Below are 27,905 nucleotides of genomic sequence, written 5' to 3'. Positions count from 1 at the left end.
GGGCTGCAAGTTCCTGCTCACAGGAAAAGGTTTGTTAGGACAACTCCATTCCAGGAAATACTTGCAGCAATGGCCTGTGTCACTTTTTCTCAGTGCAAGGTAATTATATGGGGGATTTCTACATACTATGGTCCATGTGGTTTCTGTCCAACATTGAGAATTGTGTTGATGTTTGGGCTGCATTTCAGCAATGGTTGTGGCTCTCTCAGAAGGAGTAGTATCTGTTGGTCTTGTTGTGCCTGTTGTTTCAGCTGCTGATCTTGTAGCCTTTCCTACTGCTGCCCTGGTTGCTTCTACTGCAGTTCTAAACTTTGGGAACAATTTACTTCATGACTTAACTACTGATATGGGCATTCTGACTTGTGCATAAACTTTGTGACAACTCATTCCTAAGATTTCTGTAGCCACAATATGCAACACAAGCTAAAATTAAGTTACATTTATTAGAAAAAATATCACTTTTACAACACAACAAAATAAGTAAAATAAGCTAACATAACTAAAAGTGAATCAGGCACTATTACAATACCTTTGGAAGTGATAAGCTAACATAACTAAAAGTGAATCAGGCACTATTACAATACCTTTGGAAGTGATTAGGAGATTTCATGACCTCGCGATTTTTACAACATGTAGATCAGGTTTGGAGCATGTCAGCATAGCAGAGACAGTGGCATGTGCAGTAAGATCTCAAAGGGGGTGTGATCAGATCAGGTTGTTTACTTTTGTGTTCATTGACAAGTAACATTTCTGTTGACCCACTGCAAAATCTACTGCCATGTATGCAGCAGCACGATACATTCAAAACACTGTCTTTCATGGTTGTAATACTGTGAGAGTGATTTCACTCACCTCTGTAGCCTTCACACATTCCACTCCCTGACACAGGTTGGCACACAATGTTACTTAACTAAGAAAAGCTGTAAAAAATCTGGCAACATTGCACATGTCCCTAGACTGCACCATAATTTTAAATAGTTTAAAGGCTGAAAGTTCATTTTATGGTTTGATTTTCTGCTACATAAAATAAGTGTTTTTAACAATATATTTCGTCTATTCTCAGAATAGCAGAATCAGAAAACTACTTCTAAGTCCCCAACTGCCAACTATAAATTTCTGTTTTATAGGATTCTACAGTTCTTCTGACAATGGAAACTGCAGGATGGAAGAATGACAATGTTATGAAAAGCATAATTGCTACTCACCAAATAGTGCAGATAGGCTCCACAAAAAGACTGTCAAACAAAGCTTTTGTCCAAACAGCCCTTCATCAGACACACACACACACACACACACACACACACACACACACACACACACCACTTACACACATGACCAGACTGCCCTTGGGAGCCAGAGACTGTGGTCGTTTGTGTGTGTGTGTGTGTGTGTGTGTGTGTGTGTGTGTGTGTGTGTGTGTGTGTGTAATTCTGATGAAGGCCTGTTTGGCTGAAAACTATGTTTGACAGTCCTTTTGTTGTACCTATCTGCCACTCAGCATTTCCACTATGTAGTGAGTAGCATCTGTCCTTTTCCTAATATTATCAGTTTCTTGTGATGTATTTGCCCGAAAGTCCATGGGTGTAATGCTGCTACATTCTGGTTGCTAGGGCGGGTTGAGTAACTACACCCATGCTACAGGAACCAGGGTATCATGCTGGGTGCCACCAGTAACAAACAGCAACACAATTGGTTGTGCAGCTGCACCAATGCATGTCCACTGGCATGAACAGTGCAGAGCATGGCTCATGGGGAACGGTGGATATGTCAGTCGTATGCTTCCAGGAGGTCAGTGTGTCATTCATGTGACGATGCTGACATGTCTGATCACTCAAATATTGTGCCTGTTGAGCACAATGAACCAGCAGTACAGCCATGGACTAGTCTGTCTACAAATTTCTAGTCCATAGTGAAAACATTTCTACTTAAAGTTCAACTCTGATCTCTCATATGATTTCAGACTATCAGTCTATAGTTGCATAAAACATTGTCACTGAATCCTGAAATAATCAGTACTTAAACTGTTTTAATATGATTCAGTGTTCAATATGTTGTTACGTTCACTATTAATCCGTATGTATAGTTTCTTAGACTATAAGCAACTTCTGTGTAATACAACTCAGTAACTTGAAACATGTAGTAAATGAAGTTTCACTTCACTGGTATATAAAAATTAATGAACTGCCATTAAAATAGGATATCATAATCCTGTTGCTTCAAGTGTCTGTGATCTTATTTACTCATCAGAATGCATTTCAGCAACATTTTCACAAAACTATCGGAGCCTTGCCATACACAACACTACACACGGGTGAGTCAGTTATGACTCCCCTCATGCAGCCTGCACAATACACCTTCTTGGGCCAGAACCAGTCTTTCTTTTCTTTTCTTTTCTTGGAGGCACATAAAAGTACATTTCAAACTTTCGTGACAACCCTATATGTGAATATGTTTCATAGGTGGAAAAAGCAAATGCACACACAATGCATACTTTTTTTTTTTGTTATGGAATGACTATGAGATACAAGTTTTACGAATTCCTTGCTTAAGACTCTTAAAACGTAAATCTGGTGAGGTACTTGCCCCGGCGATTTTGACAGAGTATAGCTACTGAAAGAGGAATAATCCAGAATTCCCAGAAATCTCCTTTGAATATCCACCAACATTTTTTCCTGGCAAAACCAACAAAGAGTCGAAGGTAAGGCGGCCACACTGACAAAGGGCCAAAGGATGCCACCTGCCACAAGAAATTGGGCTTTTGGCAAAGATTATTCATGTAATGTGGGCTAGTTTGTTTTAGAGTTCAATGTGTATAATACGGTACATATGTAATGATGGGCAATTTCTTGTAAATTGGTCTGCTTCAAGAAATGGTATGGCGGTCTATTTTCTATATTTTGGATATATCTGTGGAAGATTATAAGATAGTGAAAATCTCGTGACATAACTGACATGTATTCATGACATAGCAGTTGTGTTGTGACACGATTATTGAGAAATGCTGCTCCAGAACATGGGAGCTTGTGCTGCTCTGACTGATTCTGTTGATGGCCACTGAGAGCTGTATTTATTCTCATATATGCTGATGGGAAAAAAAATTGCAACATCAAAAAATAACTAATGTAGATTAATGACATTTTGGGGATACATTAGTCTAGGTAACATATTTAAATCATTAGCATTAGAAGATAACATCTTAATGGAAGTGTAAGATGAGCCATTGTAAATGTGAAATGCTTGATACATTATTAACCAGTGTAACTGCCACAGGTTCAATAAAAGGATGAAAACGTGGAACCACTGTATTGTACATGTGCTGGATTGCAGTTTCTGTGGTGGTGTTCCATGCCTGTTGCACTTGGTCAGTCAGTAGAGGGATGGATAATGCTGTTTGTGGATGATGCTGGTGTTGTCTATAACATTCCGTATATGCTTGATTGGAAACAGATCTGATGATCGAGAAGGCCCAAGCCACATGTTGACATTTTGTAGAACATGTTGGGCTACAATAGCGATATTTGGGCCAGTGTTATTGTGTTGGTAAACACCCACTGGAATGCTTTTGACGAATGGGAGCACAACAGATGAAATCACCAGACTGACATACAGATTTGCAATCAGGGTGCATGGGACAATGATGAGAGTGCTTCTGCTGTCAAATGAAATTTCATTTCAGACTATAACTCCAAGTGTAGGTGCAGTGTGTCTAGCATACAGACATCATGGTTTCAGTCCCTCGACTGTCCTCCTAACCAACACACGGCCATCACTGGCACTGAGGCAGAACTATGTTTCATTAGAAAACACAACAGAGCTCCACCCTGTCCTCAAATGAACTCTCGATTCACACCACTGAAGTCACAAATGGTGGTAGTTCAGGGTCAGTGGACTGCATGCTACATTGTTTCTGGCTCAGAGCTGTCCTTGAAGTAACTGATTTGTAACAGTTTGTTGTATCACTATGGTGCTAACTGCTGTTAAAATTGCTGCTGCAGAAGCAGTATAATGTGCCAGATCCATATGCCAAACACGATGGCCTCATCTCTCAGTAATTCCATGTGACCATCCAGAGACTGGTCTTCTTTCAACTGTACGTTCCTCTGACCACCACTGCCAGCAATCATTTACAATGTCAAGTCTTTCTACAGTATTGCAGAAGGAACATCCAGCTTCTCATAGCCCTATTACATAACCTCATTCCAACTCTGTGTCATGTTGATAATGCCATCCCTGTTGCCTTAAAGGTATCCTTTACTGCCATCAACTCATCGCATCCAGTCTGAAAGGTAACTGATGCTCATGACCATTACAATGAGTATTTAAAGCAAATGTGATTTGTATCCCTATAGTGGTGCCACTTGCACCACTCATCTGTGACTGTAGCGAAATTGGAATAGACATCATCTTTCAGATATAGAAACATCCCTACCAACTTTCATTTATATCACACATCTCCTTCTTGGCATTGTTCTTTTTGTGTCAGTGAATTTAAGAAATCTCACTAATAGGTAAATCATATCTTGCAAATGGAATTTACGTCAAAATGGCAAAATGTTTCCAGATGAACTTCTAATAATTATACCATTCTTTGTTTTTTGGACCAGTATAATGGCATTCCTTCTCCAATGTAATTACCAGGTGTTTACACACCTTTTCATTAATTTCCTGCCGGCCGGTGTGGCCGTGCGGTTCTAAGCGCGTCAGTTTGGAACCGCGTGACCGCTACGGTCACAGGTTCGAATCCTGCCTCGGGCATGGATGTGTGTGATGTCCTTAGGTTAGTTAGGTTTAAGTAGTTCTAAGTTCTAGGGGACTGATGACCTCAGTAGTTAAGTCCCATAGTGCTCAGAGCCATTTGAGCCATTAGTTTCCTGATACATTACATCCTCCATTACTGTATGACATTATTTCACACTCTCAGGCATTCTTGATCATTCCCAAATTTAAGATTCATACTTCCTGGACACCTCCAACCAACTCCACTCATATTTTCAAAGCTGTTTACTTTAATTTTGTATGGTGAATTCACAACAAAACGAAAAAGAATGGAATCACAGTCTGATGTGTGGTTCAGCTTCATGCTATATTTGTGCATGCTTCATTATGCCAGATGATGCATTGCTTTGTGCAACAACCAGCAACCTGGGCATCTGCAGAGGCTGAACTACTGTTCATGCAAAACTGTGTGTTGCTATGCCACATTTGTCGTAGTGATAAAACAGCTACTGTTAATAATTATGACATTCACAGATAGCAAGTAACTAATTGTGAATTCATTGGCAGGATTCAGCAGTCATCCTACAGCTAGACAAGTGATATTAAAGCATCCAAGGGGTAGCTGTTAAGTCTTGCATGTAGCAGTCAAGGTATTAAGGGGGAGAAATTACGTATTAGATGTAAAAGTAGCACGCCTGAAAACCCCAGCTTCGGCATGAATATAAAAGAGAACATTTTTGATCAACCACTAGTATAATTTGTTATAAAAAGATGGGAATTTTGCACACTATTTCTAAAAATCTTAAAATCTAGATAATGATACAGTTATGATTTGAGTGGTGATACATGCAGCTGAAAGTTTCTGTATGGCCAAGGCAGGTGATGAGGACTGTTACCTCGCCAACATAGAATCTTGATGATGACCTTTGTAAGATAAATATTGATCAATGTGACAGAAGAACCAATTACCAAAAATTGCGAGAAATGCCATGAAAACATATTGTTCTACAGTAATTAAGTATAAGACACTTAAGTGGGCTGGGCAACTGATATGCATGTCTGAACAAAGTCAAACCAAAACTCCTAAGAACGAGAATGCCCAAGGAAATGCACCTAGTAGAGGACCTCTAGAAGTAACACTTGAATGAAGTCTTTACAGAAAAATGACCAGATGGAACATCGATAACACTGTTACTGAAGGCAGGATATGCACCAGAATATAAAGCGAAGGACATGAAAATGCCATGAAGTAAGTTATGTAAGTAAAACAACTGGTTCTCAGCAAAGACCCATGTGTAATATGTGGGTCACGTCATGTAGATATATGATAGTAAATAGTTGGGGAACAAATTTACTTAATTAAGTTTCCTTGTGAATTGTAGATGAGAATCTCTGAAAAGATATTATATATATGTGTGTGTGTAAGTACTTGTTGAACACCATGTTATATGTACATGTAAATGTATAAACAGTTTTCATTTTGATTTTGTTTTCTTTTTTCAGTATCTTGAAGATCCATTGGTAAGGTCAGGGTCCACTGATTCTGTCGGGGAGTATCTGGAACTAAATTTGGAAGCAGAAGAAACTGAGGACTTTGTAAGCATTCACTTTATAGATGCATTGCATGTGGAGTAAAAATATGTCATTAGCCAATTATGGAACGTAAATGATGCCTCACAGTGAGTTAAGCATAGATTAGCTGTTATCAATTTTCCAGCATTCTTGTATTATTGCACTTTGGTTAACTTATTTGCAAACTGTCAGGGCTGTAATTAATACAGAGCTTGGAACAGTATTTTCAATCATATTTTTAGTCATCCTTCTTGATAGTAGTTACTTTGTGTGTTACTTTTTTGTGGTGGATGCCTTAAATTCACGTTTAGTACAGATGTAACATCTTGAAGTATGCTTGGGTTATCAAAGAATCTGCCCCACAATAACTATCATTAGTGCATTGCAGATGAATACATTGGTTTCTCTTGTATTTCCAATGAATCAGTCATATATATATATATGGTTGTGTTGTATTTTCCAGAGTGAAAAAGTTATTAAATGTGATCATACACTGATCACCCAGAACATTATTAATAGCTTCATTCTGTCAATGGCCTTGTCAAAGAGGGTGGAGGAGCAGACAGAGGTTCAAGGCACTCTCTTGTCCTTGGGGTGGGCAACTGTCCTCACAGACAGAAGAATGAGCAATGAGTAACAGCATGAGGATGCAGAAGGCAATGGAAACTATGGCATTAAATACACAAGACGTGTATCCCCAGGATATGAAGCCTGTAATTGAAAAAGGTGTCATGTTGATCTGTCCACTGGCAAAAGATTGCAGAATGGTCCCCCAGTTGGATCTCCAGGAGGGGACTGCCAAAGTGGAGGTGACAGTGAGGAAGAGATTGCATAACCGACAAAAGGATAAAGTTCTATGAGTCGAGGTGTGGAATGGCAGAAGCCTTTTAAACTAGAAAATCTCAGAAAGGGAAATGCAAAGACTCAATCTAGACATAGTGTGGGTCAGTGAAGTGAAATGAAGAGAATACAAAGTCCTCTAGTCACATAAATAAAGGCTAATATTAACAGCAGCAAAAAATGGTATAATGGGAGGAGGACTCATTATGAATAAGAAGGTAGTGCAGAGAGTGTCTTACTGTGATATGGTTGTTCTTACCAGAATCAACAGGAAACCTACACCGACAATGATAGTTCAGTTATATATGTTGATGTCGCAAGCTGAGGTGAAGAGATACAAAAAGTGTATGAGGTTATTGAAAGGGCAATACGGTAGATAAAGGGAGATCAAAATCTAATAGTCATGGGGGACTGGAATGCAGTTCTAGGGAAGAAGTACAAGAAATGGTTACAGGAGAATATGGGCTTGGGCAAAGAATGAGGGAGGAGAAAGACTAATTGAGTTCTGTAATAGACTTCATTTAGTAATAGCGAATAATCATTTCAAGAATCACAAGAGGAGGAGATATACTTGGTAAAGGCTGTGTGATATGGGAATATTTCAGTTTACATCATGGTCAGACAGAGATTCTGAAATCAGATACTGGATTATAAGGCATACACACAAGCAAGTAGAGACTCAGATCACAATCCAGTACTGATAAAGAGTAGGCTGAAGTTTAAGAAATTAATGAGGAAGAATCAGTAAGCAAAGAAGTGGGACACGGAAGTGATAAGGAAAGACGAGGTACACTTGAAGTTCCCTAAGGCTATAGATACAGCAATAAGGAATAGCACAGTAGGCAGTACAGGTGAAGAGGAATGTACATCTCTAAAAAGGGCAGTCACAGGAGTTTGAATGAAAACATAGGTACAAAGAAGGCAACTGCAAAGAAACCATGGGTAACAGAATACTATATCAGATGGTCGGTGAAAGAAGGAAGTTCCCTAAGGCTATAGATACAGCAATAAGGAATAGCACAGTAGGCAGTACAGGTAAAGAGGAATGTACATCTCTAAAAAGGGCAGTCACAGGAGTTGGAATGAAAACATAGGTACAAAGAAGGTAACTGCAAAGAAACCATGGGTAACAGAATACTACATCAGATGGTCGGTGAAAGAAGGAAGTACAAAAATGAACAGGGAAATTCAGGAATACAGAAATAAAAGTAGCTGAGAAATGAAAAAAAATGGGAAGTGCAGGGAAGCTAACATGAAATGACCGAATGAGAGATCTGAAGAAATCGAAAAAGAAGTGATTATCAGAAGGACTGGCTCAGCATATAGGAATTGATGCACAAGTCGCTGAAGTGGCGTCAAATTGATAGACGTGCACCCGGCAAACAGTCTACCCGATGGGAGGCTCTAGTCACACGCCATTTACATTTAGAATATAGGAAAGTCAAACTAGCATTCGGTGAAATTAAAAGCAAGGGTGGTAACAGTATGAGTGGAATGGGAATTCGACTGGTAAATGCAGGGGAGAGAGTGAGTAGGTGGAAAGGGTACATTGAAGACCTCTATGGGGCAGGTACTACTGACAAAGATTTGTCTGATGTGATAGAAGAAGAGAGAGAGGACTCAGTTTAGAAGAGAGAGGGCATCCAGTGTTAGAATCAGAATTTAAGAGAGATTTGGAGGTTTTGAGACCAGATAAGGAAGAAGGGATAGTTAACATTCCATCAGGATTTCTAAAATAATTGGGTGAAGTGGCAACAAAAGGACTAATTCACATTGGTGTGTAGAATGTACGTGTCTGGCGACACACCACCTGATCTTGGAAAAATATCACCCACACAATTCCGAAGACTGCAAGAATTATCGTACAATCAGCTTGACAGCTCATGCATCCAAGTTGGTGACGAGTAATATATAGAAGAATGGAAAAGAAAATTGAGGATGTGTTGGATGATGATCAGTTTGGCGTTAGGAAAGGTAACGACACCAAGAAGCAATTCTGACATTGCCATTGATAATGAAAGCAAGACTAAAGAAAAATCAAGACATGTTCATAGGATTTGTTGACCCAGAAGAAATGATGCAAGATGTTCGAAATTCTATATAGATGGGTGATATACAGTATGCACAAGAGCCAAGAGAGAATAATAAGAGTGGATGGCCAAGAACGAAGTGCTTCAATTAAAAAGGGTGGAAGACAGGGATTTAGATTTTCGCCCTTACTGCTCAATCTGTACATTGAAGAAGCAGTGATTGAAATAAAAGAAAGGTTCGAGAGTGGAATTAACACCCAAGGTGAAAGGGTATCAATGACATGATTCACTTATGACATTGGTATCCTAAGTGAAACCGAGGAAGAATTAAATGATCTGCTGAATGGAGTGAACAGTCTAATAAGTACGAATATGAATTGAGAGTAAATTGAAGAAAGACGTAATGAGAAGCAGCAGAAATGAGAACAGCGAGATACTTAACCTCAGGCTTGACTGTCACAAAGTAGATGAAGGTAAGGAATTCTACTATCTAGGCAGCAAAACAACCAATGATGGACGGAGCAAGGAGGACATCAAAAGCAGATTAGCACTGGCTAAAAGGGCTTTCCTGGCCAAGAGAAATCTACTAGTATCAAATTTGTGGAAGAAATTTCTGAGAACATATGTTTGGAGCATAGCATTGTATGGTATGAAACATTGACTGTGGGAAAACCAGAACAGAAGACATTTGAAGCATTTGAGATGTGGTACTACTGACGAATGTTGAAAATTTGGTGGACTGATAAGGTAAGGAAGTAGAAGGTTCTGCATAGAATTGAAGAGAAAAGGAATATGTGGAAAACATGGACGAGAAGAGGGGACAAGATGTTATGACATCTGTTAAGAAATCAAAAAATGTCTTCCATGTTACTACAACTGTAGATGGCAAAAACTATAGAAGACAGAGACTGGAGTACATCCAGCAAGTAATTGAGATTGTAGGTTGCAGTTGCTACTCTGAGAGGCGCAGGACAGGAATTTGTCGTGGGTTGCATCAAACATGTCAGAAGACTGATGACTCAGAAATAACTAATAGCCAGTATGTCCACCTTTGGCATGGATAACAGCAGGTATGTGTCATGGCATGGAAGCATTGAGGCCTTGGTAGGTTGCCGGAGGGAGCTGGCATCACATCTGAACACACAAGTTACCTAATTCACGTAAATTCCGGGCAGGGGGATGATGACCTTTGATGTCATGTTCAATCACATTCTAGATATGTTCAGTTGGGTTCAGATCTGACGAGTTTGGGGACCAGCACAGCAATATGAACTCATCACTGTGTACCTTGTACAACCCCATCACACTCCTGGCCTTGTGGCATGGCACATAATTTTGTTGGGAAACACAACTGCCAGTTGGAATCACAATTGTCATGAAGGGGTTTACGTCTGCAACCAGTGTACTATATTCCTAGCCCATGTTGGTGCCTTGCAAGAGCTCCACTGGACCGATAGATGCCCACAGATTCCCACATGAATGTTCCGCAAAGCATAATGAAGCCATCGCCAGCTTGTCTCCATTCCACACTACAGGTGCCAAGGAGCTTTTCTGCTGGAATATGAAGTATTTGTGCCCTCCCATCAGCATGATGAAGAAGATATCAGGGTTCATCAGACCAAGCAATGCTCTGCCACTGTGCCTACATCCACTGCTGATGGTCATGTGCCTATTTTAGTCATGGTTGCCAATGTGGGGTTAATATTGGCATATGCATGGGTTGTCAGCTGCAGAGGCACATTTTTAGGAGTGTTCAGTGCACTGTGTGTTCACAGATACTTCTAACTGCCCAGCATGATAGTTTGATGGTAGTTCTGTCACAGTTTGCCACATGTCCCGTTCTACCAGTATGCCCAGCCTGTAACATTCAACATCTGCAATGATGGATGGCTGCAAAACCCCATTACTTCTGGACATGTTTCAGCTTGGTTTCACCACACGTTGGAACATCCAACAAGTTGTGCATTTCGAAAATGGTGGTGTTGAGCTTCTGAGCCATCACAATCTGCCCTCGGTCAAACTCAGATAGATGGCACTTGTTCCTCATACTACACATGGACAGCATGCTCACTGATACAACCTGTACCGTTTGTGTGTGACCAGTGGTTTTTCCTCCCCAGATGACACTATTGTTGCTAGAACAGGTTTATATTGATAGTAGATCAGTGGTCATAATGTTCTGGCTTATCAGTCTGCTTAAACAGACCGGGTGTTCTGCCTTAAAGAAATTCAGTGATCACACATTTTTTAAAAATTTCTGTATTTCAGCCTCGAGTCTCAAAAATGTTATCATAACGAGTTTTGACTTACCAAGAGAGTACTCTCACGCCCTTCTGCAACGTCTGAATGACTTACCCAGTCACTTAAAAGTCGCTCTATACTTTAATATGGATTCTAAAGCTAGCTGCTTGGCATTTTTCATGTCACCTAATAATAAAAATGGGGGTAGGTCTGATACCGACTTCTGCTACCCAATATCACTTCTAAAAGTTTCATCCTAAATTCTTGAAAAAGTAATGTATTCAAGAGTAGTTTCACACATTTATAACAAACTGTCAGTTTGGTTTTCAGAAAGGATTTCGAACAGAAAAGGGGTATACCAGTATGTCTTCACTGAACACACATTAAATGCTGTGAATAACCAAATGTCACTCATGGGGATTTTTTGTGATCTCTCAAAGTCTTTTGACTGTGTAGATGGTGGAATTCTTCTAGATCAGCTGATGCATTAAGGTATGAGTGGGACAGTGCAGATATAATTTAATTCTTATTTAACAGGAAGGGTGCAGATGGTTGAAATGACCAATTCACATAATGCACAAAAATCAGCTGATTATTCAGACTTGGGAGGTATCAAGAATGGGATCCCACAAGGTTCAATATTAGGTCCATTACTGTTCTAAAAAATACATAGTAATGACTTGCCACTTTATATTGACTAATATGCAAAGCTACATAGTTCTTTTTTGCTGATGATACAGGTATGGTAATTGCACCCAACAAACAAGAATTACGTGAGGAAATTGTAAAAATAATGTTTTTCAGAATATTATTAAGTGGTTCTCTGCAGACTGGATTCTCATTAAGTTCTGATAAAACAAAGTATATACACTATTGTACAGTAAAGGACATAACACCAGTAATAAATACCAACTTTGAATAGAAGTATGTAGCTGAGGCAGAACACTGAAAACTTTTGGGTGCACGCATTAACTAAGATATTAAATTGGAAAAAACACATTGATGATTGGCTGAAACTTTCAAGTTTGGCTACTTACGCTATCAAGGTTATTGCAAATTTTGGTGATAAACATATCAGTAAATTAGCTTACTATGTCTGTTTTCATTCACTGCTTTAATGTGAAGTCACATTTTGGGGTAATTCATCATTAAGGTAAAAGTGTTTATTGCACAAAACCATGTGATCAGGATAGTTGCTGAAGTCCACCCAAAATCATCTTGGTGACATTTATTTAAGGAACTAGATATACCCACAATAGGTTTAGTACAGGTTTGGTCATTGAGCAAATAGCATCAAAAGTCTGACAGATAGCCAACCTGCATTTAAAACAAAAAGATTGCTGAATGACAGCCTCTTCTGCTCAGTAGATGAATTATTAGATATAAATTAGTAATTTACCCATTATTTAAAAAATTGAATTATGTTATGTAAAGAATACTTTTGTTAAACAGACATCTTCCACATTATTGAAATGTGTTGCATTTATAATCTATGGAATGAGTATTAGTCTAATCTAATCTAAACTTTCCAGTAATGATAGAAGTTGTAAGTGACAGAAGTCCCATGCTTCTTGACAGAGCATAGGGGAATGATGCAGGAGACCTGCACCTCCGTACTATGCAAGTTCTTAATTGAGGTGGTTTGCCGTTGCCATCCTCCAACCATAATGGGGATGAATGATGATGATGAGGGCGACACAATAACACTCAGTCATCTCGGGGCAGGTAAAAATCCCTGACCCCATCGGGGATCGAACCCAGGACCCCATGCTCTGGCAGCGAGAACACTACTGCAAGACCACAAAAGTGGGCAAGTGACAGAATAAAAATCTTAATTACTGATTGAGGGTTTGTAGTCTGCCATTTAGTCACTTGGACAGTGGGTCACACATTTTTGCTTTGTATCAATCATGGTCTCTGTATAGAACATCAACATTGAGGCAAATTTTAAGTTTTTTCGGCTCAGCTCTGTCTGTGAAAATTACATCTATTGGATTGGATCAGATCTTGCTGCATATATTTTGGAAAATGCATACTTCAGTCAGATTGTAAGAGCAGAATAATGTTTCAAGCTCATTATTTTCCCAGTTTGAATTTTCTAAGAAATCAGCATTAAACTTTCCACAAACTTTTGACTAAGTTTTCTGTCATGACAGCTCACCCGTGGAACTAAGCAAGGTTGTGCAGTGGTTAGCATACTGGACCAACATTCAGGAGGATGACAGTTCAAATGTGCATCTGGCCATTCAGATTTAGGTTTTCCATGATTTCTCTGAATTGCTCCAGGCAAAATGCTGGGATGGTTCCTTTCAAAGTGCACAGCTGGTTTCCTTCCCCGTCCTTGACAAAATCAGAGTTTGTGCTCCATCTCTAATGATCTCAATGTAGATGGGACATTAAACCCAATCTTCCTTCCTTAAATTGTGAATATAGACTGCTACAGTCAGAAGAGAAGGGTTTTTCAGTAACAACCACCAAATACATATTTCTAGGTTCTGGTATGTGCCAAAAATTGCATGTTTCAATTTTTTCACTTTGTATTTACCTTACACATGTATGGCAATGCATTTTCACGTAATGAACGTACGTGGAAAGGGTTGCAGCCTACAACTATGTAAAGTCTGGCTGCGCCGAAAACATGACTGATTAAAAGTTTCCTATGACCTAATTCAGGAGCATGGTGTCATTAATAAGTATCTTATGTCAGATTATTTAAACTGTGTAGCTGATTTATGGGACTAATGTCACTTACTGTCATGTATTTGGCTAGACTACATCAATACATGCTTGTGGCAATATAATTATGTCAGTAACTTTGTGTCTACAGTAGGATGAGATGCATCATAAAGCAACTGTTTGTATTTTATCTTTGACTTCCCATCCATAATAACTACAAAATAAGACATTTAAAAGCAAATAATAGTGAGATTAGTTTAATATACAACATAAAAGGAAAGAGACAGCTTTGATACTGTGTTGTCAATTAAATACATTTTTATTTTTGTATTGATTCTCTTCAATTTCTACAGGTCTTGGCATCAGAGAATGATCGTGTTGATGAGTGTGATCCATTGAGTGTAACAGATGGTGAGGTAAGCCATACATATTTCTTATTACTTTTTGCTGCCACATGCTTTTTTACATAGCAAATAAAATTATATTTAAGAGGAGAAAGATGAAGCATGTATTGAGAGCTTTATATGACATTATTTAAAATCATGACAATTTCAAATATTCTGGTGCTGTGTATACTGACACAGTTGATAAAGAGCCAAAGTCCTTATGAGCTGTTGAATGACTGATTCTGTATGATTGTGTGAGTAAATAACTTTGGAAATATTCTTGTAACATGAATTAAAGTTCTACTTGGAAAGATGATGTCAGTTTTGATGTGATGATAGCGTATGCTGCATGGGGGATAGTAGGTACACTGAAAATGTTTTCATCATGTGGGACACCTGTGTTTACCCTTTAATATGGTATGCTCACAGAATGCTCAGTGTGGTGCAGGTGAGTGAAGAAAGCAGGCAACCATGCCACAGAGATGCATTCATGCTTCCTACAGCCGACTCTGTTATCCTGAGAGGGATCAGTTTGGGGCCTTTCCATTGGAGGGGTGGTCCTGTCAGAGAACTGCCACACATATTGGATGTGCTGCATCAGTTGAGCAACAGTGCTGGTATCAGAAGTCGCATGACAGTCTCACACCCTTAGACAACATTCTGGACATCAACACGGCACAGACACCTGCCGGTACCATTTTGTTGTAAGGGAAACAATGGCAGATTGTTCAGCTACAGCAATACGGATAAGACAGCTTGCAAGCCCAGACATACTGTTGTGAACTGGTTATTAGCAGTGGGGCTATGGACACACACGTCACTCACACAACAGCATCAATGTGCGTGTATTGACTGGTGCCATTGGAGGATCACTTGGCAGATTGAATGGCATGCCATGGTCTTCAGCAGTGAAGGCAATTTCTACCTCCACACAAGTGTATGACGTAGACCTTGTGATCGCTGTGTTGTAGAGTGCATTCATCCCAGACACACTATCCCCACCCCAAGCCTCATGGCCTGGGAAGGGTCAAGCTGCAACTCTTGTTCGCTTTCTATGTTTCTGGAGGGAAAGATAATCAGTGCTCATTACATGCAGAATGTTGTTAGACCTGTTTTTTTGCCATTCTTGCAACGGGGATGTGATGTGTTTTTGCAAAAGGGCAATGCTCACCAATATACTCCCTGTGAAAGTCAACATGCTCTACAAGACATGTTGCAACTTCCCTGGCCAGTGTAATCTCTGGGCTTGTCTCCAGATTAGCACATGTGGGATACAGTGGAACAAGAAATGAGACTTGTGACTCATCAACCAGCAACTCATACAGAATTATGTGAACAGGCCACGTGGATATGGCATAATATATTGCAGGAGAGTATTCACCAACTGTATGACTGACTAGATGTCAGAGTCACCACCTGTATTGTTGCTTGTGGAGGCTACACCACATACCAATATGGGTGTTTTAGCATGGGTCTATACATGACACCTCAGAACCATTTGTGCTATTGATCTGTAAATGCAACAATTTCATGTAATCCATATGCACTGTTGCAACAATAAGTCATGAGTGAACTGGAAACCTCTAAAAGGGTGTACTATTTTTTTCCCAGCAGTGTATTCACTTTTCTGGTGAGTATATCAAAGTGATGGAAAATTATGACTGATGAGGTTGCATATTCACATAACAGAATTTAGAAGTTCCTATATTTTTAGCATGTTAATGTGCTCTAAAGTAATGTGTGTCTTGGATGTTCTATGATGAATAGATGGAATACAGAGTAGCAAGGCATACCTCAGGACCCTGTTGCTGTCTCAGATGTACATGCATATCCAGGTGTTGTATAACATTTTAAAATCTTGCAAATACTACAGTTTAAGAAAGCCATACTGTGCTTGATGGTATGTTTAGATTTTTTCTCTCACATCACCTCCCTATATTCCAAGCATAGAGGATCTCGTATGTTTGTGCATACTTGCTACATGCTGGAGGAGAGGGCTGTAAAGACTGGTTTTATGTTTTCTGCAGAGACGTTTTGTGTGTTCATTTCAATTGTTCTCATCATAATTTTAATTTACTTGAATTGCATGTGTCGAACACCATCCTCCCTTTTAAAAACTTTAGTTTTTGGGTGTCATTTTTGCCTCCATGCTTTCATGGGTACCACACTTGCAGGACGTGAAGGGAAAGGATCCTGACAGGACAGGGCATGTGTGCTCCAGTTTTATAAGGCTTTCATTCAATTGCAACTGGACTACAGGTGCACAGTGTAAAACGTCTGTGAAGTTTGGAAGGTAGGGGACGAGGTACTGGCAGAAGTGAAGCTGTTAGGGTGGGTCATGAGTCATACTTTGGTAGCTCAGATAGTACAGCACTTGCCCGTGAAAAGCAAAGGTCCCGATTTTGAGTCTCGGTCTGGCACACAGTTTTAATCTGCCAGGAAGTTTCATATCAGTGCACACTCTGCTACAGAGTGAAAATTTCATTCTGGAAACTTCCCCCACGCTGTGGCAAAGCCATGTCTCCGCAATATCCTTTCTTTCAGGAGTGCTAGTTCTGCAAGTTTCGCAGGAGAGCTTCGGTGAAGTTTGGAAGGTAGGAGACCAGGTACTGGCAGAAGTGAAGATGAAGATGTAAGGACAGATTGTGAATCATGCTTAGGTAGCTCAGTTGGTAGAGCACTTGCCCACAGAAGGCAGTCCTGAGTTCGAGTCTTGGTCCAGCACACAGTTTTAATCTACCAGGATCAGCACACACTCTGCTGCAGAGTGAAAATTTAATTTGGAATACTTACTCTTGATTGTGATGGATCAAATGAGATGTGTCATGTCTGGTAAATTCCTTGCCTGCACTGACTCTCTGAGTGCTCTTCAGTCTCTTGTTGTCAATGGTATAATCTTATGGGTATGAAGTGAAGTTTGTGACTGTATTGAGTACTTTCTAGTAGGGAGGACACAGGAATGTTATCTTGGCCGAAGAGACATTGTCAGATGTAGAAGTAACTTCAGCTGAGACTGAGGAAAGTGGATTGGGACCCTTGCTATTCGTGTTGTATATTAACAACCTTGCAGACAATATTTCTAGCAAAATCAGGTTTATTGTAGATGGTGCAGTTATTTATAATGAAGTACTATTTGGAGAGAAGCTGCATAAATATTCAGTCAGATCTAGATAAGATTTTGACATGGTGCAGAGATTGGCAACTTGCTCCAAATGCTCAGAAATGTAAAATTGTGCACATCACAAAATGAAAAAGTAGTACCCCATAACTAAAATATCAGTGAGTCACTGTTGGAATCGGCCAACTCACACAAATACCTGGTTGTAACACTTTCTAGGGATATGAAATTGAATGATCACATAGGTTCAGTCATCAGTAAAGCAAATTATTGACTGGTTTATTGCTAGAATACTGGGGAAGTGCAATCAGTCTACAAAAGAGATTGTTTACAAATCGTGTGCGATCCATCCTAGAATATTGCTTGAGTGTGTGGGACCCTTACCAATTAGGACTAACCTGGGCTATTGAATGTGTACAGAGCAGGGCAGCATGAATGGTCACAGGTTTGTTTAATCCATGGAAGAGTCTTACAGAGATACTGAAGGAACTGAAATGGCAGCCTCTTGAAGACAGACATAAATTGCTTTGAGAAAGTCTTATTAACAAAGTTCCAAGAATCAGCTTGGATATACTACAACCTCCTGTGTATCAGTCAAACAGGTATCATGAGGATAATACTAGAATAATTACTGCATGCACAGATGCATTCAAACACTCATTCTACCAATGCTCCATACACGAAGAGAACAGAAGAAATTGTAATAACTGGTACAATGGGACATATCCTCTGCCATGCATTACCATGTGGTTTGCAGAGTATCAGATGTAGATTACATGGGGATATCCAGGACAAAAAATAAATAAAAAATAAAAAATGAATTGTATTGGAATATGATACTGAATGCTATTTTGGAAGGGATGTTCTGTTGATTTAAAAACCTTTATACTCATAAATAGTTCAGTTAAATGTAATGACTATTAACATAAATGATACAGAGCAAATTTAAACTGCAGAGTTAATGCATCTTCAATGGCATGCTGGCATAACCACACAGTGACAATTTAGGCAAGTTTTTGATGTTGCTAAGCAACAGTCATACAATACTTTTTAAAGGAACACACTGCCATTTGACTGTTTTGTTGTTTATTTAAGTACAACCCAGGTTACATACTTTTATGCCATTTTCAAGCATCTGATTTTATGTCTAGAACATATATTGGAGAACACTTAACATGTCAAGTTCAAAGCTTAAATTATGGCCAACTTGAAGTCTGACATGTTAAGTGTCCTGAAAAAAAAAAAGGACATACTCGTAAAATCAAACACTTGAAGATGGCATAAAAGGCCAAAATATGGGCTGTACATTAATAAACCATAAAACAGTCAAATGGCAGTGTGTTTGAAAAGGATTTCTCCAACCAACATGCCAGTACATCTCTCTAAAGTAATGAAGTATTTTACTCACATTGCTGCCAGCCACACCGCAACTGCATTGGTGAGATGTAGTATTTTATGAGATTTAATATCAAAACCATCATAACATTTATTTTGAAAATACAATGTAATTGTATAGATAAAAAATCTACTCACCAAGTGGCAGTGAGATTGCACATGCATGAAGGTATTAAAGCTTGCAAGCTTTCGGAGCCAGTGACTCCTTGTGGCAAGAGGGTTGAAGGGGAAGGAAGACGGGTGAAGGAAAAGGACTGGTGAGATTTAGGAAAAGGGGTAGAGCTCAAAATAGTTGCTCAGAAGTCGTCCCCCCTCCACTCCTCCTCCTCCACACTCCTCTCCCAGTCAGGGGAGACTTATGGATTGGATGAGAAGGAAATACTGATTGTTAGGGACTGCACCAGAGAAAATTTGACAACCTGAGAGCTTAAAGGTGGAAAATGGTGTCATATGCAAGATGGAAATTACTGCCAACACATTGTGCATGAGCTAATGAGAGCAGAAAGCTAAGTGCATTGTATGTGACGGAGATGGAGGGGGTCGGCAAAATACAGACAAGTCAGAAAATGAAAGATAAAGAAAATTAAAAATGATTCAAGAAAGGAATAGTTATTGTGAAGAAATGCTGAGACCAAAGAAATTAATGTAAATTAAGGTCAGGTGGGTAGCGAAAACCAAGGACATGTTATAGTGTCAGTTTCTACTTACAGAGTTCTTAGAATTGATCTCCGGGGGAAGAATCCAGATGGCATGTATGGTGAAACAGGAACTAAGGTCATGACTGCCATGTTGTAGAGCATGCACTGCAACAGAATGTTGTATGTTGCCGGTATACGCTCTCCACCTATGCCTGTTTATCTTAATTGATAACTTGGTGGTAGTCATATCAATGTAAAAGGCCAAACAGTGTTTACATAACAGCTGGAGTACAACATGTGTCATTTCACAGGGGGCTGTCAACAGCTGGTATACAACATGTGTCATTTCACAAGGTGCTATCTTTTTGATAGTTTGTTTTGCCAGACACAAAGCTGTTGGCAGGAAGTTGCATAGGGCAAGTCTTACAGCGGGAACAGTTGCGGGGGTAGGAGCTGTAGGGTAGAGATATGGGTGCAGATGGAGCATAGGGTCTGTCAAGATACTGAGGAGACTGGGAGGGTAACGGAAATCTATTCTAGCTAGGGAGGGGAAAATGTTGGATCTTATTTCAGGGCATGATTTAAAGCAGTCATAGCCGTGTTGACAAGGTTGTATTCCAGCTGCTATATAAACACTGTTCAGCCTTTTACATTGGCATGTCTACCATGAAGTTTCAGTTAGGATGAATAGGCATATACAGAGGGTGTATACTGACACCACACAATATCCTGTTGCAGAACATGCTCTGCAACATGATAGTTATGACCTTGGTTTCTGTTTCACAACATGTGCCATCTAGATTCTTCCCCCATACACCAGTTTCTCAGAATTCTGCATGTGGGAACTGGTGTCACAACATGTCCTCGGTTATCACCATCCATCGACCCTTAATTTATGCTAATTTTTTTGGTCTCAGCATTTCTTCACAGTAACTGTTCCTTTCTTCATCCTCTTTTAGTTTTCTATATGTTTCATTTCTGACCTGGCTATTTTATGCCATCTCCTCCCACCTTTATCACATATAATGCTCATAGCTTTCCACTCTCATTAATTCATGCCCGATGTTTTGCTGGTAAACTACTCTTCTCCCATAACCGTGCATTTTGCTTTGTCTCAGGTTTGTTCTTCTGGCAATGTCAGTATACTTTAACCGTGAAGTAGATAGATGGTTAGTTTCATGTTCCATTGATCATTTTGCGCAGTACATTGTGATGATGTGAAATGAGTCATTTTATTTTCACATTACAAATTAATTTGTAAATATGGCTGCGTGCCCAACATTAAAAAGACTTTTTAAATATTGAGATGTGAGTTGGTGATTGCTACACTTCCTCTTTTACACATAACAGTAATAAAAGTGCTTCTAGAGAATAGGAGTTGTTAAGGAGAAACTTTTTCAGTTTAAATTCTCATTAATATGACGACTTAAGAATTTTGAAGTTTCCACCCTATTTATTATTTCCTCACCATGTGTTACACATGTCAATGCTGTAGTAGCCCTAGAATTGATTTTTTTTTTCCTGAGACCATTTGCAGAAATTTAATCAGTGATACTTTGAGGAACATTATTCAGCATGTCCTGTTTACAGATGTATGCATGGACTGATTATTAGTGTCACCTGCAAAAAGAATTAATTCTGCTTGTTTTATATTAGATGCAAGATAGTGGATATAATATTGAGCCTTGGGGCTCCCCATACATGATTTCTGCCAAGTTAGAATTATTTTCCTCAGAGTCTATTGATTTAAGTACTAAGTAAAACTTTCTGCTTGCAATCTTTTGGTTAGATATGACATCCATTTGTTGGCTAGACCATCAATCCCATAAAACTTCAATTTATCTAGGAGAATACTGTGGCTCACACAGTCAAATGCTTTAGATAGGTACAGAAAATACTAACCAGTGCTGTTTTTTTGTTTGATGCTTGTTAAATTTTTGGAGTGAACATGTAAATGGCATTCTCAGTAGAGCAACTGTTTCTAAATCCAAATGTGGCTTTTTGAGGATATTATTGCTGCTCAGGTAACGTACTATTGTAGAATACACCAACTCTGAGTTTTTGAAAAATGATGTCAGCTGTGAAACAGGTCGGTAGTTATTGACATCTCTTGTCACCTTTCTTAAATAGGTGTTTGACTAAGACATGTGCGATGCATTAGTGATGCATTACATACAGGGTGTTTATTAACTATGAGAATGAAGGCTTCCAGACCTCTTATGACATCAGTTCTAGGCTAAACGTCAAGCTTTTGATGATTGCCTCCATTGTCTTTGTTACAGACTGACTGTCAAAACTGCTGCTACGATGACCTTATCAAGTCCATAGACAATGTCTGTTTGGTTGGTAATTACATAATGCTATTGCAGATGCTGTCAGTGTCTGCTCTGGGGGTATCACTGCTCCCATAGTAGCATCAATATTGCGACAAATATCTCTACTACTGCTTTGCATTGTGGACTTGCTTCCATGCACTGCTAAGATTATCTCTGCTGTCATGATTGAAGTTCTTCTCTCACATTCTTATTTCTACAGCCTTTTTAATTACGGAATCCCAATGTGTATGTGCTGCAGTCAAAACTTTTATTTTGTCGAACACTTCTTTGTGTTGGCTTGTGGAGTTGTGTTCAGCAACTGCAGATTTCTCCAGTTCTCAATTTTTAATATGCTGTTGATGTTCTCCACAGGAGTCAGAAAAGGTTTGAGATGGACTGACCGATGTAATTGCTCCTGCACTCAGGAGGGGTGTTATAAATGTCAGAGATCCTGAGACTGTGTTTAACAGGGCATAGCATCTCCTTTATCTTCTTAGGAGATTGGAAAACAGAAATAGGTCTTATATCCCATCTTCCCTAGATTCTGTCTTTTCGCTGGATGTAACACCACAGAAAGGAAGGAATATGACTGATGGTTTACCATGTGAATGTTCAACATTTTCACATCCCATTTCTTGGAGAGCACTGCCTTCATATCACATGAACCACAGCCGTTGTTTCAGAACACATACTTCAAATGATTAATTTTCAAGTCCAAGAGGTCCTTGTGAGAAACAGTTCTTGTTCTGTGTACCAAATTTTTTAAAACTGCTGTCTTCTTGACTGCATACTGAAAACTTTGGACCCTAAGATATAAATCAGTATGTGTTGGCTTTCAGTACATTCAGTGGCCAAGGTGGCCCTCTTACTTTTACTGTATGAAAACATCTAGAAATATCAGCCTTACTTCTTTCACTGTCTTGACAGTTAACTGGATGTTGGGGTGCATACTGTTTATGTGTTCAGTGAAGTGCTCAAGAGTTTCTATGTTTCAAGACCATAAATGCATCATCAGCATAATGATAAAATGAAGGTGCATTAAGGGGAGAAAAATTTAATACATGTTCCTCAAAATGGCCAATAAAAAATTGGTCATTGCATGAGAAAACAGAGAACCCATAGCTGTTATGTCCATAATTTCATAAAATTTACCATCATATAGGAAGTTGGTGGTTATCATAACATGTCAAAACAACTTTACCTTTTCAGTAGGAAAATGCTCTGCCAACAATTTCATTATGTCCTCCAGAGAAAGTTTTTGAAATAGTGAGACAACAGTCAGGCTGACTTTTGTGCAAATTCTAATCTGTTTAATTTTCTCAGTGAGAGTTTTGATGTGAAATTCACAATGGCCAACTATTTGAGTCATCAGATAATTAAATATTTGGTCAGTCTGTAAGTAGAAGAACCAGTTGTGCCAACAATTGGCCTCAAAGAAATATTTCCCTTATGGAGCTCAGATAATCGGTACAACCAGGGAGATCTAGGAGCTCATGCTCTAAGATTTTTTATGACATCATCTGGCAGACAAGAATTCTTCAGGAGCTCCTCTGTTTTTCTAATGTATGAAAGAGTAGGGTCCCCTTTCAGGCATTTGTGTACTATCTTTCAACAGTGATCCACTTTGCTGTGATATTCAGTGGTATTAAGAACAGGCATGGCATTTCCCTTGTCAGGTAGAAGTACCACAAGTCTTCATCTTTCTGCAATGCAGGGTGTTACCTTGTTGGCCTCATCTTATGAGAAATGCCACGCTGCCTATACCACTCCACATGATAGGTGAATTATGTGGTGTGGGAATGAATTCAGTCCTTTATTAAGGGCTGAATTGCCTCCTTCATCCATATTCTGGTCCAATATATTGATGACAGTGCATGCTGTTCCATGAGATGACATTAATCTTTGCCTTTTTGCAAGTCACTCAGATTTCTTTGTTTGTTTAGCTGTTGTCTTGCTATGGTGAGCTCTTTGATGAGCTGCCATTGACATATTGATCCACTTCCAGTCGAGAGATGAGAAAACTGTAGATGGAAAGAGATGACAGTTTTATGATAAAAGGTTGCGTTAGTATCCAATTCATACCCTCTGTGTTGTATCCTTTCTTTGATGATTGCCAGGCTGGTCTTTGTAAAATATTATTCACCCGTGCCAGCCTTATGTGACCTTTAACATGATCTTGGACTTTGTGAAACATTATTCACTCCTGCCGGCCTTATGTGATGTTTAACGTGATCTCCTTATCCTGACAAATTCACAGCTGTGCATATTTCATACATGGCTTTTCCAGTTCAAAAAACCTGTCATTCAATGTCCCCCACAGAGAGGAAAGCTGTGTGAAAATAAGTCTTTTGTGACACTGCTGTTGTATGAAACATTCTCAGACTTTTGCCATGAGGATGAAACCTCGACCTTTTGACAGAAAAAAACGTTGACCTTTTGACATTGTCTTCATCACAAGCAAGTGATTGTCAAAATTGCTGCTGTGGTGGCCTTACATAGCACATAGATGGTTTCTGGTTGGCCAGTGATTATTTAAAGTTTTGTCCCAGGCTCCTAAATACTGGGATTCCATAATTAAAGAGGCTGTAGAAATAAGAATGTGCAAGAAGAACTTGAATCGTGGTAGCTTATATAATGTTAGCATTCCATTAATGCAAGCTTTGGATGCAAAGAAGATGTATATATTGTCACGTAGAAGAAGGTGTAATTAGCTGAATGATGAACACTAGCTTCACTTAATGAAGGTTTATTCAGCACTTGCACATACAAGAGCACAGAACAAACTGCTCTCTCATCATATAGACAAAGTACAGGGTTAGTTGTAAGAGCTTTTTACAGCACATAGAAAGAATCTTGTTGAGCACCACCCCAGATAAATTTAGCATAACTTTTAACAACTCTTGGAGTGGCCTGGATTTGATACAAAAGTATTTAATAAAATGATGGTAATAAGAACATAATCTGAGGAAGCTTCTCACTTCTCTAATACTTTTAGGAATAGGAAATTCCGTTATAACTCTCACCTTTTCTGGGTCTGGCCACACAGCTTCATTTGACACAAGGTGTCCAAGTATTTTGATTTCTTTTGCTCCAAAGAGACACTTTCTTGGATTAAGTTTCAGTCCGTCTTGTTGGAGACAATTAAGAACAGCCCTCACTCTTTTTATATGTTCATCAAATGTCTCTATAATGTCATCTAAATAACAAAGACACATCGATCACTTCAGGTGACGTAGAAAATTATCCATCATCCATTCATAAGTTGCTGGTGCATTACACAAACCAAATGGCATTACCTTAAACTCATACAGCCCCTCAGGGGTGATGAATGCAGTTTTCTCGCGATCAGCCCCATCTACTTCGATTTGCTAGTATCCTGAGTACATGTCCATGGTTGAAAAAAACTTAGCCTCCTTCAGACAATCTAGTGTATTGTCAATTCATGGAAGAGGGTAAACTTCCTTTTTAGTTATCTTATTAAGCTTCCTGTGGTCAACACAAAAGCACCAACTGCCATCCTTCTTCCTTACGAGGACCACTGGTGACGACCATGGACGCTGCGAAGACTGAATGATGTTATTCTTCATCATTTCTCGTCATGAATTATTCGATGTTCCATTGCTGACACACGGTATGCTCTCTGGTTTATTGTTTCATAGTCTCCAGTGTTAATCCAGTGCTTCACCAGCAGTTTGTCTAATTTGCTCTTCACCTGTGGATTGAAGCATTCAGAGAACTCTTGGAGAATGGCAAGTAGCTTCTTCTGTTGTTCCTTAGTGAGGTTTGGTGATAGTCAAGCTGAAAGATCTTGTCTCATAGTGGTAGCACTAATTTCACCCACAGACTCGGCATGGGAGGTTTCTATGACGCTCAGCTGTTCTGCAATTAACGGCTCAGCGTTTGCTATGCACATGTGTCTTGGAAGGATCTGCAGTTCTTGGCGACAGTTAATTATCCACAATTCAATGAATCCATTCTTAAACTAGACAACAGAGGCTGGGATGATGAAGTTATTCTCCAGTGGTATGCTTCACTTTCATTCCACTACAATTTCATGGGTTGATGCATGGCACGACACATGACAGTTACCTTTCTAGTGCTGACCAGGGGAATAGTCACTTCATCCACCACACACAGTGTCCACACACTTGGATGCGTATCTTCCTGTCCACAGTATCTCATCTTGTCTAGCATAATCTTCAATCGACCACAATCTATAATTGTCTGAGAAGCTTTCAGAAAGTCCCATCCAAGATTGATGTCAAGTCTACATTCTTGTAAGATGACAAATTCTAAGTGCTGTGTTGTTGTTGTTGTGGTCTTCAGTCCTGAGACTGGTTTGATGCAGCTCTCCATGCTACTCTATCCTGTGCAAGCTTCTTCATCTCCCAGTACCTACTGCAGCCTTCATCCTTCTGAATCTGCTTAGTGTATTCATCTATTGGTCTCCCTCTACGATTTTTACCATCCACACTGCCCTCCAGTACTAAATTGGTGATCTCTTGATGCCTCAGAACATGTCCTACCAACCGATCCCTTTTTCTAGTCAAGTTGTGACACAAACTCCTCCCCAATTCTATTCAGTACCACCTCATTAGTTATGTGATCTACCCATCTAATCGTCAGCATTCTTCTGTAGCACCAAATTTCGAAAGCTTCTATTCTCTTCTTGTCCAAACTATTTTATCGTCCATGTTTCACTTCCATACATGGCTACACTCCATACAAATACTTTCAGAAACGATTTCCTGAAACTTAAATCTGTACTCGATGTTAACAAATTTGTGTTCTTCAGAAACGCTTTCCTTGCCATTGCCAGTCTACATTTTATATCCTCTCTACTTCGACCATCATCAGTTATTTTGCTCCCCAAATAGCAAAACTCCTTTACTACTTTAAGTGTCTCAATTCCTAATCTAATTCCCTCAGCATCACCAAACTTAATTCCACTACATTCCATTATCCTTGTTTTGATTTTGTTGATGTTCATCTTATACCCTCCTTTCAAGACACTGTCCATTCCGTTCAACTGCTCTTCCAAGTCCTTTGCTGTCTCTGACAGAATTACAATGTCATCGGCAAACCTCAAAGTTTTTATTTCTTCCCCATGGTTTTTAATACCTAGTACGAATTTTTCTTTTGTTTCCTTTACTGCTTGCTCAATATACATATTGAATAACATCGGGGAGAGGCTACAACCCTGTCTCACTCTCTTCCCAACCACTGCTTCTTTTTCATGCCTCTCGACTTTCATAACTGGCATCTGGTTACTGTACAAATTGCAAATAGCCTTTCGCTCCCTGTTTTTTACCCCTGCCACCTTTAGAATTTGAAAGAGTATTCCAGTCAACATTGTCAAAAGCTTTCTCTAAGTCTAAAAATGCTAGGAACATAGGTTTGCCTTTCCTTAATCTTTCTTCTAAGGTGAGTCGTAAGGTCAGTATTGCCTCACGGGTTCGAATATTTCTGCGGAATCCAAACTGATCTTACCCGAGGTAGGCTTCTACCAATTTTTCCATTTGTCTTTGAAGAATTCGCGTCACTATTTTGCAGCTGTGACTTATTAAACTGACAGTTTGGTAATTTGCACATCTGTCAACACCTGCTTTCTTTGGGATTGGAATTATTATATTCTTCTTGAAGTCTGAGGGAATTTTGCCTGTCTCATATATCTTGCTCACAAGATGGTAGAGTTTTGTCAGGACTGGCTCTCCCAAGGCTGTCAGTAGTTCTAATGGAATGTTGTCTACGCCTGGGGCCTTGTTTCGACTTAGGTCTTTCAGTGCTCTGTCAAACTTTTCATGCAGTATTATATCTCCCATTTCATCTTCATCTACATCCTCTTCCATTTCCATAATTTTGTCCTCAAGAACATCGCCCCTGTATAGACCCTCTATATACTCCTTCCACCTTTCTGCTTTCCCTGCTTTGCTTAGAACTGGGTTTCCATCTGAACTCTTGATATTCATGGAAGTGGT

The 27,905-nt window shown here is 39.4% G+C and overlaps 1 protein-coding gene across 3 annotated transcripts in view; it reads left to right on the top strand.

Annotated features, from left to right (window-relative positions):
- LOC124553758 (zinc finger protein 708-like) overlaps positions 1–27,905 on the top strand; it is a 234,375-nt gene that overhangs the window by 78,531 nt on the left and 127,939 nt on the right. For all 3 annotated transcript variants that reach the window (XM_047127694.1, XM_047127693.1, XM_047127692.1), the window contains 2 exons: positions 6,220–6,312; positions 14,429–14,491. In XM_047127694.1, the coding sequence (XP_046983650.1) occupies positions 6,220–6,312; positions 14,429–14,491 (156 nt within the window). The remainder of the gene's footprint in view (positions 1–6,219; positions 6,313–14,428; positions 14,492–27,905) is intronic.

This window comes from Schistocerca americana, chromosome 11 (genome assembly GCF_021461395.2).
Source record: "Schistocerca americana isolate TAMUIC-IGC-003095 chromosome 11, iqSchAmer2.1, whole genome shotgun sequence".
Lineage (NCBI taxonomy): Eukaryota > Metazoa > Arthropoda > Insecta > Orthoptera > Acrididae > Schistocerca > Schistocerca americana.
The sequence above is the reverse complement of the archived record's forward strand: the minus strand, read 5'-3'. Positions and strand labels throughout refer to the sequence as shown.